The sequence below is a fragment of the Nycticebus coucang genome, chromosome 2 (assembly GCF_027406575.1).
Source record: "Nycticebus coucang isolate mNycCou1 chromosome 2, mNycCou1.pri, whole genome shotgun sequence".
NCBI classification, from domain to species: Eukaryota; Metazoa; Chordata; class Mammalia; order Primates; family Lorisidae; genus Nycticebus; species Nycticebus coucang.
This window is the reverse complement of record NC_069781.1, coordinates 45,234,091-45,247,255: the sequence shown is the minus strand read 5'-3', so window position 1 is coordinate 45,247,255 and position 13,165 is coordinate 45,234,091. Positions and strand designations below refer to the sequence as shown.

Genomic DNA, 13,165 nt, shown 5'->3' with positions numbered 1-13,165 from the left:
TTCTGAAAAATAAATAAAAGAGCCACTAAAAAGTACAGTTAATTTTTTTAATGAAAATATTGCAAATTCACCACCTATACTAGGTAAACAAATGAAAAATGATCCTAAAAATTCAATGATTCATAAATATAATGGAGATAATTCCTATATATAACTAGAAATTCTAAGAAATTCACAAACAATATATTGTAAAATACACAGCAATTAATCATTTGTATTTCTCTATGATGAAGTCTCATAACCATCTTATATAGCATGAAATTGAACACGTTAGGTTCAAAACTGCTTTCATCGCTAAGGTATTATATATCTAGGCTTTCATCATTCCAGATCATTGCATTTTTAAAGCATTTTCAAAGGTGGTTAGTGTTATTGTAAAAACTAGGATATAAATAAATGGGATTCAGTAATTCAGTTCAGTGTACATTCTAAGATGTTACTAATACTCCAAAAACTCCTTTCTTTTCTGTAATCTAATAGATTAAAACTAGGGGAGTTCAAATAGAATGATTCTGCATTAGCTTGAAAAGATAAGTAAATAGAATTATGTGAAGAAACTACACAATATACTTATTGAGTTCATTAAAAAAAAAAAAAAGATTAACAGGCTGCAGATGGTGGCTGACACCTATAATCCTAGCACTCTGGGAGGCCGAGATGGGTGGATTGCTTGAACTCAGCAGTTCAAGACCAGACTCAGCAAAAAAACGAGACCTTGTCTTTACTAAAAAGAAGAAAAAGTAGCTGAGCATTGTGGGGGGCACCTTTAGTCACTGCTACTTGTGAGGCTAAGGCAAAAAGATTGTTTGAGCCTAAGAGTTTGAGGTTGCTGGGCACTCTACACAGGGCACGAGACTGAGAGTCTATTTAAAAAAAAAGCTGGGTGCGGTGGCTCACGCCTGTAATCCCAGCACTCTAGGAGGCGGAAGCAGATGGACTGCTTGAGCTCACAGGTTCGAGACCAGCCTAAGGAGCCAGAGTGAGACCCCCATCTCTAAAAACAGTTGGGTGTTGTAGTGGGTACCTGTAGTCCCAGCTACTCGGGAGGCTGAGGCAAGAGGACCACTTGAACCCAAGACATTGAGGTTGCTGTCAGCTATGAGGCAACGGCACTCTACTGAGGGCAACAAAGTGAGACTCTGTCTCAAAAAAAAAAAAAAGTCAACAAAACTGCAAAGATCAACCATCAAATAGGTTAAGCATAAAAATCTCTGTCACAAGTATTAAAATTAAAAAAAAAAAAAGCTGCTATTTTCTTTCATCACTGGATACAAAACAATTAGGAAATAATTGAAGCTTAGTCAACACAAGTAGGGGTAAAATAAAAGTTTAATCTTAGAAAAAAGGGGAGAAAACAAAAAGAGACCACAAAATGAAAACACTTGTCAGGGGCAAAATATTTCAATTATGCCTTAAAGTAAAAAATATAAAATGGCAAAAAGTGATTACCTTTGCCCAGGTGTGATGTGATTCTCTGCTGGAACAGACGATGCAGTGAAGACCTTTGTTTCAGAAAGCTATATGGGAAGTTCAAAAAACAATTTTTAATCTTATTCTACATAAAATTAAAAATAGGCCAGGCACAAAGGCTCAAATCTATAATCTCAACACCCTGGGAGGCTGAGGCAGGAGAACTGCTTGAGCCCAGAAGTTCAAGTCCAGCAAGCACAACATAGCAAGATACTATCTCCACAAAAGAAACTTTTTAAATGGCCTGGAGAGATAGCATGCACCTGTATTCCTAGCTACCTGGAGGCTTGGGTGGGAGGATTTTTGAGCCCAGGAGTTTAAGATTATAATGAGCTATGATCATGCCACTGCACTACAGCCTGGGCAACAGAATAAACCACCATCTCTTTTAAAACAAACAAAAAAAACTACTAAGCATCTACCAAGAAGGGGTAAAATAAATCACTGTATCATAAGGACATTTGCAGTAGATTGTTACTTACAGCTCATTTTACAATTGCTAAGATGTGGAACCTAAATGCCCATCAACCTAGGAATGGATTAATAAACTGTGGTATATGGCGACGGGACACAATTATAAGAGGGACTTTACCTAACAACTGCAATCAGTGTAACCTACTTCTTTGTACCCTCGATGAATCCTAAACAATAAAAAATAAATGAAAATAAAAATAAACTGGCTTGGGCGGCCCCTGTGGCTTAGTGAGTACGGCGCTGGCCCCATATACCAAGGGTGGCGGGTTTACATCCAGCCCTGGACCAATTGCAACAACAACAACAACAAAAAGCCGGGCGTTGGGGCGAGCACCTGTAGTCCCAGCTACTTGGGAGGCCGAGGCAAGAGAATCGTCTAAGCCCAAGAGCTGGAGGTTGCTGTGAGCTGTGACACCACAGCACTCTACCAAGGGTGACAAGGTGAGACTCTGTCTCTAAAATAAATAAATAAATAAATAAACTGGCTCAGAACCTGTAGCTCAGTGGTTAGGGTACGGCCACATGGGCTGGGGCTGGTGGGTTCGAACCTGGCCTAGGCCTGCTAAACAATGACAACAAGAAAATAGCCAGGCGCCGGCCCCATATGCCGAGGGTGGCGGGTTCAAACCCGGCCCCGGCCAAACTGCAACAAAAAAATAGCCGGGCATTGTGGCAGGCGCCTGTAGTCCCAGCTACTCGGGAGGCTGAGGCAGGAGAATCGCCTAAGCCCAGGAGTTGGAGGTTACTGTGAGTTGTGTGACGCCACGGCACTCTACCAAGGGCCATAAAGTGAGACTCTGTCTCTACAGAAAAAAAAAAAAAAAAAAAAGAAAATAGCCAGGCGTGGTGGTGTATGCCTGTAGCCCCAGCTAATTGGGAGGCTGAGGGAAAAGAATCGCTTAATCCCAAGAGTTTGAGGTTACTCTGAGCTGTGATGTCATTGCACTCTACTGAGGATGACATAGTGAGACTTTGTCTAAAAATAAATAAATACATACATAAACAAACTATACTGAAGGTGACATAGTGAGACACTGTCTAAAAATAAACAAACTCTGGTGTGCGTATAGCATGGACTACTGCCATAAAGAAAGATGGGGACTTTAAATCTTTTGTATTAACCTGGATGGAGATGAAACACATTTTTCTTAGCAAAGGATCACAAGAATGGAAGAGCAAATATGCAATGTACTCAATACTAATATGAAACCAGTATATGATCTAACACATGACCACAATAATAAACATATTGGACACAGTGGCTCACACTTGTACTCCTAGCACTCTGGGAGGCTGAAGTGGGTGGATAGCTTGAGCTCACCGGTTCCAGATCAGCCTGAGCAAAAAGTGAGACCCCCTTTAGATAAATAGAAAAACTGAGGAGAGGATCATTTGAGCCCAAGAGATGAAGGTCGCTGTGAGCTATGATGCTATAGCACTCTACCCAGGATGACAGTGTGAGACTCTATCTCAAAAAAAAAAAATAATAATAATAAATAAATAATCATAAAAAAACAATATTCAATTCCTAATAATTTTAGTTATCAGAACTCTCTTATAGTTCACCTAAAAGGTATTCTAAATAAAATAAAATATATAGGTGACTGTGGTAATTTTCTTCAGGTGAAGATAATTTTAGCTTGTTAACTTATTTAAATTAGGGAAATTATAAGAACATTAGAAACAATACAGGGAAACAAAGTCAAACCAGAGTTCAATTTCCATCTCACTGGTCTATTTGCCATTGTACAAAGTGAGAATACAAAAAAAAAAACACATCAATGTCAACAAAAATACCAAAAAGAAGTCAAGAAGGTCCCAAGGTGTAATTGACATTTTCTTCCCTTAAAGACAGATGTTTTTTGTATTTTCTGGATAATTTACATTTCATTTGTATTAAGCCATGAATTAGTACAAATTAATTTTATCTGAAGAATAACATACAATAAATTGCATCATATAAGCTTATTATAACCTCTGAACGCCAGTGATCCTCACACCTCAACCACTAGAATAGCTGGGACTACAAGTACCCACCACCACACCCAGCTGATTTGGGGGGCCTGGGAGGGTAGAGAAGTATCTCAGTTATGTTGTTCAGGCTAGTCTTGAAATCCTGGCCTCAAGCAATCCTCCCTCCTCATTCACCCAAGTGCTAGGATTACAGGTGTGAGCCACTGTAACCCAGCCTCTTTAATTCATAAATTAAAAAAAAAAAAAAACACAAGAACCAATAAACAGCAAAGTCCCTACAGTCATTAAACATGTAAAAATCATGTTTCTTATTTCAAATTCCAAGAAGCTCCTGTCAGGATAATTGGAAACACATATGGGAAACAGGAAAAAAGATAACAAACGTCAATATCTGGGTTACTTTATATAATTTTTTTATTATCAGTTCTAGTAATCCCTTTATTCTCTTTCCTTCCCAAAGTCATCTCAAACACTTTCTCAGGTACAAACTTCTGTTCCAGAATCAGAGAGTTAAATGGAAAATTGATATAAAATATGGTATTGGGCTATTTATCATTTTTTTCTTTCATTATTAAACTTGAATTTTTTTTTTTTTTTTGAGACAGAGTCTCACTCTGTTGTCTTCAGTAGAGTGCCATGCGTCAGAGCTCACACAACCTCAAACCCTTTTTTTAGAGACAAGAGTCTCATGTTATTGCCTTTGGTAGAGTGCCGTGGCGTTACAGCTCACAGCAACTTCCAACTCCTGGGCTTAGATGATTCTCTTGCCTCAGACTCCCGAGTAGCTGGGACTATAGGCATCAACATTTGGCTATTATTTTAGAGACAGGATCTCACTCTTGCTCAGGCTGGTCTCGAACTCCTGAGCTCAGGAAATCTACCTGCCTTGGCCTCCCAGAGGGCTAGGATTATAGAGGTGAGCCACCAGGCCCAGTAAAACTTGACATTTTTTTTCCAAAAATTATCTTATGCCCAAACCAGAATTTATAGAATTTATACCCAGAAGCTAGTATAGTATATATTCAAAAATGTCCGTGAAATAGATGATTATAAAACAAAGAGTTCATCTAGTCAAAAGGAGAAAAGGTTGGGCTTAGACCTAAAGCAGCAACTATTCAGGTTAATTTCAACTGTGACCCAAAATATACTCTCTCTCCTTTAATAAAAATATTCTAAAGAATCAGAAATAGTTCACAAATCAGTGCAAAACTGCCAGTTGGCTACCAGGATAAACGAGACACAAATAAGTTTGAAAAAAAAAAAAAATAATAGAATGTGAAAAAAGTTTGTCATTTATTTTTAAGTTGACACTTTAAGTTAAAAAGCCAACTCTTGGTCAGGCCAGGTGGCTCACACCTATAATCCTAGTGCTCTCTGAGACCAAGCAGGTGGATTGCCTGAGTTCACAAGTTTGAGACCAGCCTGAGACAGAGCGAGATCCCGTCCCTAAAAACAGCCAGATACTGTGGCGGGCATTTATAGTCCCAGCTGCTTGGGAGGCTGAGGCAAGAGAAGTTCAATTTCAGTCTCACTGCTTTATTTGCCATTGTACAAAGTGAGAATACCGAATACCCAAAAAAACCCACACCAATGTCAACAAAAATCCCAAAAAGAAGGCTCAGCACCCATAGCACAGTGGTTATGGCACCAGCCACATATACTGAAGTTGGTGGTCCAGCTAACCAACAATGATAATTGCAACAAAAAACAGCCGGGTGTTGTGGTGGGCGCCTGTGGTCCCAGCTGCTTGGGAGGCTGAGGCAAGAAAATCACTTAAGCCCAGGAGTTTGAGGTTGCTGTGATGTGACGCCATGGCACTCTACCGAGGGCAACATAGCAAAACTCTGTCTCAAAAAACAAACAACAAAAAAAAAAATCCCCAAAAGAAGTCAAGAAGTTCTCAAGATGTAACTAACATTTTCTTCCCCTGAAGACAGATGTTCTTTGTATTTCCTGGATAATTTACATTTCATTTGTATTAAGCCATGAATTAGTACAAATTCATTTTATTTGAAGAATAACATACAATAAATTGCGTCATACAGGCTTATTGTAAGCTCTGAACACCAGTGTTTAAGGTTGTTGTGAGCTAAGATGCCACATTACTCTACCAAGGGTGACAGAGTAAGACTTTGTCTAAAAAAAAAGCCACTCTTAGAATCTGGCTAGGATATATGCCAGAAAAGGAGTCACAATGAGATAAGACATCTCAGGCTTTCTTCTAAGCACAGATGACCCCACCTACACCAAAAGAACAATGAATCTGGCCTGACAACAAACACTTACATCTTCAGTCCAGTCTTCTGCTGTCCACTCTTCTACCGAATTTTTCCAAGCCCCTGATGGAAATGACAACAAAGTTTATTAACACAGATCAAATACCATCAGAGTCTTTTTTATATAATGCAAGAAAAAAGTTTCATACACCCCATCTACAATTTAGTTTATAATCCAAGAAATGAGGTTCTTTCATTCTTAATGAAATCAGAATGTTTTCATCTGCAACTTATGTAGTATTACATACTCAAATCAATACCTCAAACTGATTTTGCTCCAATGTATATCATATTCAAACAATTCTGCTGAGTGAAAAAGTATGGGCAAACATACTTACGTTTAAAAGAAGGTTAATTTTAAAATGAAACAAATTGCAGTTAAAAGCAAATTTGCCTTACACCCCATTTACACATGGATGGCTGAATTACAAAATTTAGAAAAGCATCCTTTTTATTAAATATTACCTCTGTTATATGTCTGCCTAATAGGTCTTCCAACAAGGTTTATCATATTAGGTTGGCTGCTGTAAATCCAGAGGAGTGGGTACAGGGGATATACACTTAAGTGCTTTAAAAAAAGTACTGGTATTCAAAAATACTAACTTAGTATGTCCAGAGCCTATGAAATTACAACTTTATAGCATGCTTAAAAACACATCCCCATATCTAATCCTGGTGTGGACAAATAAAGTTTCTACTTGTATCTAAAAAAAAACATGCCCACAAAAAATGGTTTAAAAGACCTTAAGGATAACCACCCTCGGAAACTAGGTGTTTTCAGTTGCACCTCATATGCAAAATTCCATTTCTCTCCAAAAGTTATGTGCATACAAGGAAAACCAAGGAGTGGAGGCCCACTCTTGAGAAAAAAGAAGCCAGGTGACCAGCTCTAACTTCCCTGGAATCATGTTAACCTAATAACCAGCTTGCTCGTTAACTAAAATAATGATTGTTTCCTATGAAAAGATTCTTTTCCTATGGATTATCTGTAACTGCATGTCCCTGATGTAGAACTGGGATGGCTCTCTGTAAAATGTTACATAAGTTAAACAAATATATAGGTGTAAAACAGATGTTTCAAAACTGGAAACGTTTCCTGCTGCATGAGAAACCAACACAATTCACCTAAAAACTTCATCTATTACTTTGAACAACAGGTGGTAGGGCTATAGGAAGGAAAACCATGGAGAGAAGCACTGAAGATCCCAGATGGTCTCCCTGCTTCTTCTGTGCTTCTTGATTGCTAATAGCCTTAAGTTATTAGTAAAACTGGATATTAAGACAGACTTTAATATTTGAATTAATAATCTTTATATGTTGGCTCACTCATCATACCTTTAAATGGTTTCTATAATTTTTCCAAAAACGTGACACAAGAAATACGAATTTATGCCATTTTTTACAACATCTCCTTGAATTAAGATATTTTCTTGAACAAAGGTAAAAAGAAGCAACTTCAAGTACAAAATACAAGTTGCAACTAGGACCAGTAGACAATCAGTACTAGAAGCTAGTTCTCTAGACCCTCTCTTAGAAAACACATTATAGGGGCGGCGCCTGTGGCTCAAAGGGGTAGGGTGCCGATCCCATATGCCGGAGGTGGCGGGTTCAAACACAGCCCCGGCCAAAAAAAAAAATAAATAAGTAAAATAACTCTTAAAAAAAAAAAAGAAAACACACTATATACAAAGATAAATGAATTTAAGAAGATCCATCCACCTGTACTTCACTCTTATCATTACTCTACAATATGACTTCCCTTTAAGTACTAATACAAAATCTTCTCTCTTTTAATATATTTCCTTCCAGTCTTATCTCTAAGTATCACTTCACTACATTCGTAACTAGATTCCTGGGAATGATGACCAGTACCAGTACAGTGTCTTACTGCCACTCCATTCCCCCTACCCTGTACTCACGCTCTCATATTCGTCACAAGAGATAGGACTCCAAACTAAAAATTTGCAACTTATACTCAATAGCCAAGGCTCAACCCTACGCAGTTTTGAGAACACTCTAACCAAGAAACAGAAAACAAGTCCATGGACTCAAAAACCAATTCTAAAACTTATATGTCTGAGACATGTAAGAAAACAAGTAGCCATAAAGTTCATGTGCAATTTAAGTAGTTAAATGAACTTTATGGTCACCTTGTATAAAAGAAAACAACTTATGCTGGAATTTTCCAAAGGAACTTTTCATCAAAAATCGTCAACTAAACTATACTGGCATTAAAGCCTATGTATATGTTTTTTTTTTTTTTTCTTTTTTTGGCCGGGGCTGGGTTTGAACCTGCCACCTCCGGCATATGGGACCGGCGCCCTACTCCTTGAGCCACAGGCGTCGCCCTAAAGCCTATGTATATGTTAAGCATTATGCTAAGTATCATTAAAAAGATAATTAAAAATTTCAAGGCCAGGTCGACGGCTTGGACTCAGGATTTTAAGACCTAATGGGCACAATGAAAGGGTATGTGGCACACCTCCCATGTAAAGGGCTCAACTACAACTTGGACAATGCAAACTATGTAACCTAATTGTTTGTACCCTCATATTAATCTGGAAAAAAAAAGATAAAGCATACCAAAAACCTTGAAGTAAAAGATCTTATCAGACTGGGATATGAAGAAATATTTCTGGGAGAATAACAAGGTGAGGCATTACATAAAGCTATTATGTATAAAACATTAAAAGTTTCCTATCATTTCTAAATGATTCATGAAAGAAAAACAAGGAAAAAAATTTTCTAAAATTTAAAAAACTTTTTATTCTAATTTTAAATATTTGTCTCAAAATACACGTAACAAACTTTCACGTCTTGCCATTACAGTTAGAAATATGAAGTTAAAACATGCTAGTCTAATACAGTCTACTACTTAGAGAACAGGATTTTCAAAATAACTAAACAAATTTAGACATACATAATAGGGTAAAAATCACAGTACATTTAAAAGCAGGCAGGATATAGTACCCAGCCTACAGAAAAAAAGGTCAACAAAGATGTAGGGTGTCCCACCAGTCGCCATACATAGGGAAAATGGGAACTTGTAGCTAAATATATCATTATTTACAAAATATTTATTATACTTTACAAAGAGGTGGCCAACACATAGAGAATATTTTATAAATATTTTGAAAAATTGCTCTTTGTCTCACGCAGTTGGGTGGACTGACCCACAGCTACTATATAGCGGGTTTCGCAGCAAGAGCCCAACTCCAGCCAACCTTGGGCCTTGGGAGTTCATTGCCAGCATCTGCGGAGGTTCAGAGAGGCCTCAGGTCTAAGACAGGTTGAAAACTACAGGCACAAACTATCAAAGCCGGGATGCTGGGCGGCCCCTGTGGCTCAGTGAGTAAGGTGCCGGCCCCATATGCCGAGGGTGGTGGGTTCAAACCCAGCCCCGGCCAAACTGCAACAAAAAATAGCCGGGCGTTGTGGCGGGCGCCTGTAGTCCCAGCTGCTTGGGAGGCTGAGGCAAGAGAATCGCGTAAGCCCAGGAGTTAGAGGTTGCTGTGAGCCGTGTGATGCCACGGCACTCTACCCAAGGGCGGTACAGTGAGACTCTGTCTCTACAAAAAAAAAAAAAAAGCCGGGATGCTCTGGTGTTGGTATTTCCCCTGACCTACACCAACTGTCACTGTATAGTTACAGTAAGAAAGTGCCTCGAGCAATAAGGTCAAATACGGGGGTGCCAAAAAAATATGAGTATTTTAAGAGATGTTACCTAGAAAGTACTTAGCCTACTCAGTTGCCAATTACGAATGTTATTACAGTGGCAATGTGTAGTATGACATAAGCTTAAACGATGGTGCTAACCTAATCGAATGATTGCCAGTGCCAGTCACCATTCTACAGGCAGGACAGTCAAGAAAATGGTGGAATTGCGGTTGTCATTTGAAGAGCATAAGACCATTTTGAAGTGGTATTTGAAATTCGAGAACATTGTGGAAGTACAGCAACAGTGGAGGCGTAAGTACTCGAGACCCTCCAACATGCCTGACAATTGCACACATTCACGATAAGTTTGAGACGCACGGCACCGTGTCTGACATGCACAAGGGACAGTCCGGGAGGCCTCGCACAGCCACCAGTCCCGCTGTGTCTGTGCTGGTGCTAGAGCAGTTCACACACTCGCCACACAAGTCCACCAAACAGTGTACATGTGAGACCGGGATCAGGAGCACCACCATACAATGCATTCTTAAGACAGCAAAATGGGAAGTTGTTGTCCCAAGATTGTTACATTCACTGATGAAGACGACCCTGATCGAAGGGTGCAATACTGTGAGTGGTTCCAAAACATGGTATAAGTGGATGAGGAATTTGGGGGGAAAATGGTTTGGTCTGATGAAGCACAGTTTAAACGGAACAGTCAACCAACATAATTGTGTGTATTTGGCTCCAGAAATTTCACATGTAGAAAAAGATGTCCATTTACTGGCCCTCAATGTCTGGTGTGGACTGTCATTGAGGAGACTCATTGGACCATTCTTTTTTGAAGGTCCTGTTACTGGTCCAGTGTACCTAGACATGCTACATACATCCATTTTGCCTGCAATTCGGACTTTTTTGGGGGATGATATGTTTTATTTCCAACAAGATGGTGCCCCAGACCATCTTCCACTCAGAGATGAGAGCTTACCTTGAGAACTTGCCATGACAATGGGTAGGACACAGAGGTGTGGTCGAGTTTCCCCCATGGTCTCCTGACTTAACACCCTTTGACTTCTACCTATGGGGCACCTTACAGGATGCGGTGTACCATAGAAAACCGGCTACACTGGTGGAACTTCAGGAAGAAATTGAAAGGGCGTATGCAGCGATACAATCAGACACTTTGGTCAGCGTCACTCAGGCAGTAGTTCTCCAAAATCAGAAGTGTCCGGACATTGTGGTGGTAACCACTTTAAGCACCTCTTGTAATTGCAGAAGTTATATGACTTGTATTTCTTATCTTTTGTGATGGGTATATATTCAGTATTGCAGTTTGTTTGTTGTTTTCTTTTTTTTTTGCAGTTTTTGGCTGGGGCTGGGTTTGAACCCGCCACCTCTGGCATATGGGTCTGGTGCCCTACTCCTTTGAGCCACAGGCAACGCCCCAGTATTACAGTTCTTTGGTTTTTGCTTTTCTTAAAATGTGTATATGCTGGGTTTTTTTTTTTTTTTTGGCACCTTCTGTACTTTTACTAACTTTGTAGCAACCATATGTCCATACACTGACATAGAGTTAAAGCAGTGAGACAGTGCTGGTGGTGATAGGGCAGTGTAACAGATGCTTCACGTTCATCTTTTTATTCAATTCTCACACATTTGGTATATTCTATTCTCCCATTTTACAGATGAAGAAATGGGTTAGATAGTACTTCAAGTTCCACTATGTATTAGTAGCTCTGAACAAGAAACCATGTGTGTAACTTTTAGGCAAGGTGGCTAAAAGTCATCTCTTGAGATTCGATGTCGTGATATAACAGGCCAGTTGGAGGAAAGGCCCACAGTAAAGCTGGTAAGAATCTTTTTTTTTCTTTGAGAGAGAGAGAGAGTTTTACTTTGTTGCCCCTCAGTAGAGTGCTGTGCTATCACAGCTCATAGCAACCTCAAACTCTTGGGCTCAAGCAATCCTCTTGCTTCAGCCTCTGAGTAGCTGGGACTACAGGCGCCTGCCACAGCTTCTGGCTGTTTTTAGAGATATGGTCTCACTCTTGCCCAGGCTGGTCTTGAACTCCTAGAGTGATCCAAATGCCTCAGCCTCCCAGAGTGCTAGGGTTACAGGTGTGAGCCACTGCATAAATTCTTAATAGTATTTAATTACACTGAACCTACAGAAGGTTCTCAAAATTTGGCACAAGCATCTGTTGCCATTTACACCTCATTATGTAAAGGTGTAAATGGCAACTTAATACGAAAGTATTGGAGGTGATAGGAAAAGCTTTCATATGGGAGGAAACATAACAGTCTAGCAAGATGCATGGAGCCCGTACATGCTAGAACAAGTTCATTCTTATTAACTAATCTGCATGTCTAACAATTGAGATCTTCGTATTTAAAAGCATGTATGTCAGCTAAAAGTAGCTCATTTTCCAGAATCTTTAAATAAAGATATTTAATATTTATAAAAAAAAAATTTTTTTGAAAAATTTTGTAATAAATATTTTATAAATGAAGGTATATTTAGCTACAATTTCCCATTTTCTCTATGTATGGGGATTTGGGGGACACCTATAGTTATAAGCAAAAATTTAACATGATAGAGTGTGATGACAAGAAATGCAGGGAAAATTTCCATGTCAGGAAAAAGGACCAACTTATTGTAGTAAACTGCCACACCTACACAAAACCTATCAAAAATGCCAGATGTTAAATATAGAAGTATACATATGCTCGGATCCTAATCCTATTTCGGAATATTAAAATTTTAGAGTAAGAATCTCATCCACATCATTCAATGTGTACACCTATGCCCCAAAACATATGAGAAATCTTCAACAGTAAATAACTTTCAGATTAAAACAATAAATTTGAGACGAGTGCTTTATGTTCAATATAACTTGATGTTAATCCTCTAATGAAAGCACATTAAAAAAGGCCACTTATGGGCAGCACCTATGGCTCAGTGAGTAGGGCGCAGGCCCATATACTGAGGGTGGCAGGTTCAAGCCCAACCCCGGCCAAAATGCAACAAAAAAATAGCCGGGCATTGTAGCGGGTGCCTGTAGTCCTAGCTACACAGGAGGCTGAGGCAAGAGAAATTGCCTAAGCCCAAGAGCTTGCCGTGAGCTGTGATACCATAGCACTCTACCGAGGGTGACAGAGTGAGACTCTGTCTCACCCAGCCCCGCAAAAAAAGGCTATTTAGGAAAAAGGAAAACAGTGAAGAAAATTCTGTGGCACCGGGCCAGTTGCAGTGGCTCACACCTGTAATCCAAGCACTCTGGGGGGCAGAGGCAAGAGAATTGCTTGAGCTTAAGAGTTTC

General features: G+C 39.3%; 1 protein-coding gene across 6 annotated transcripts in view; it reads right to left on the bottom strand.

Moving 5' to 3' along the window:
- UBAP2 (ubiquitin associated protein 2) overlaps window positions 1–13,165 on the bottom strand; it is a 122,285-nt gene that overhangs the window by 36,364 nt on the left and 72,756 nt on the right. For 4 of the 6 annotated variants that reach the window (XR_008375651.1, XM_053570416.1, XM_053570425.1 and 1 more), the window contains 2 exons: window positions 6,205–6,257; window positions 1,450–1,517 (listed from right to left, as the gene is read on the bottom strand). Coding sequence is in view for 4 of the 6 variants with exons in the window: in XM_053570416.1 (XP_053426391.1) it covers window positions 1,450–1,517; window positions 6,205–6,257 (121 nt within the window). In the remaining 2 variants the exon portion in view is untranslated. Of the gene's footprint in view, window positions 1–1,449; window positions 1,518–6,204; window positions 6,258–13,165 lie in introns of those variants that run through there. The other 2 variants (XM_053570459.1, XM_053570445.1) reach the window with 2 other exon arrangements.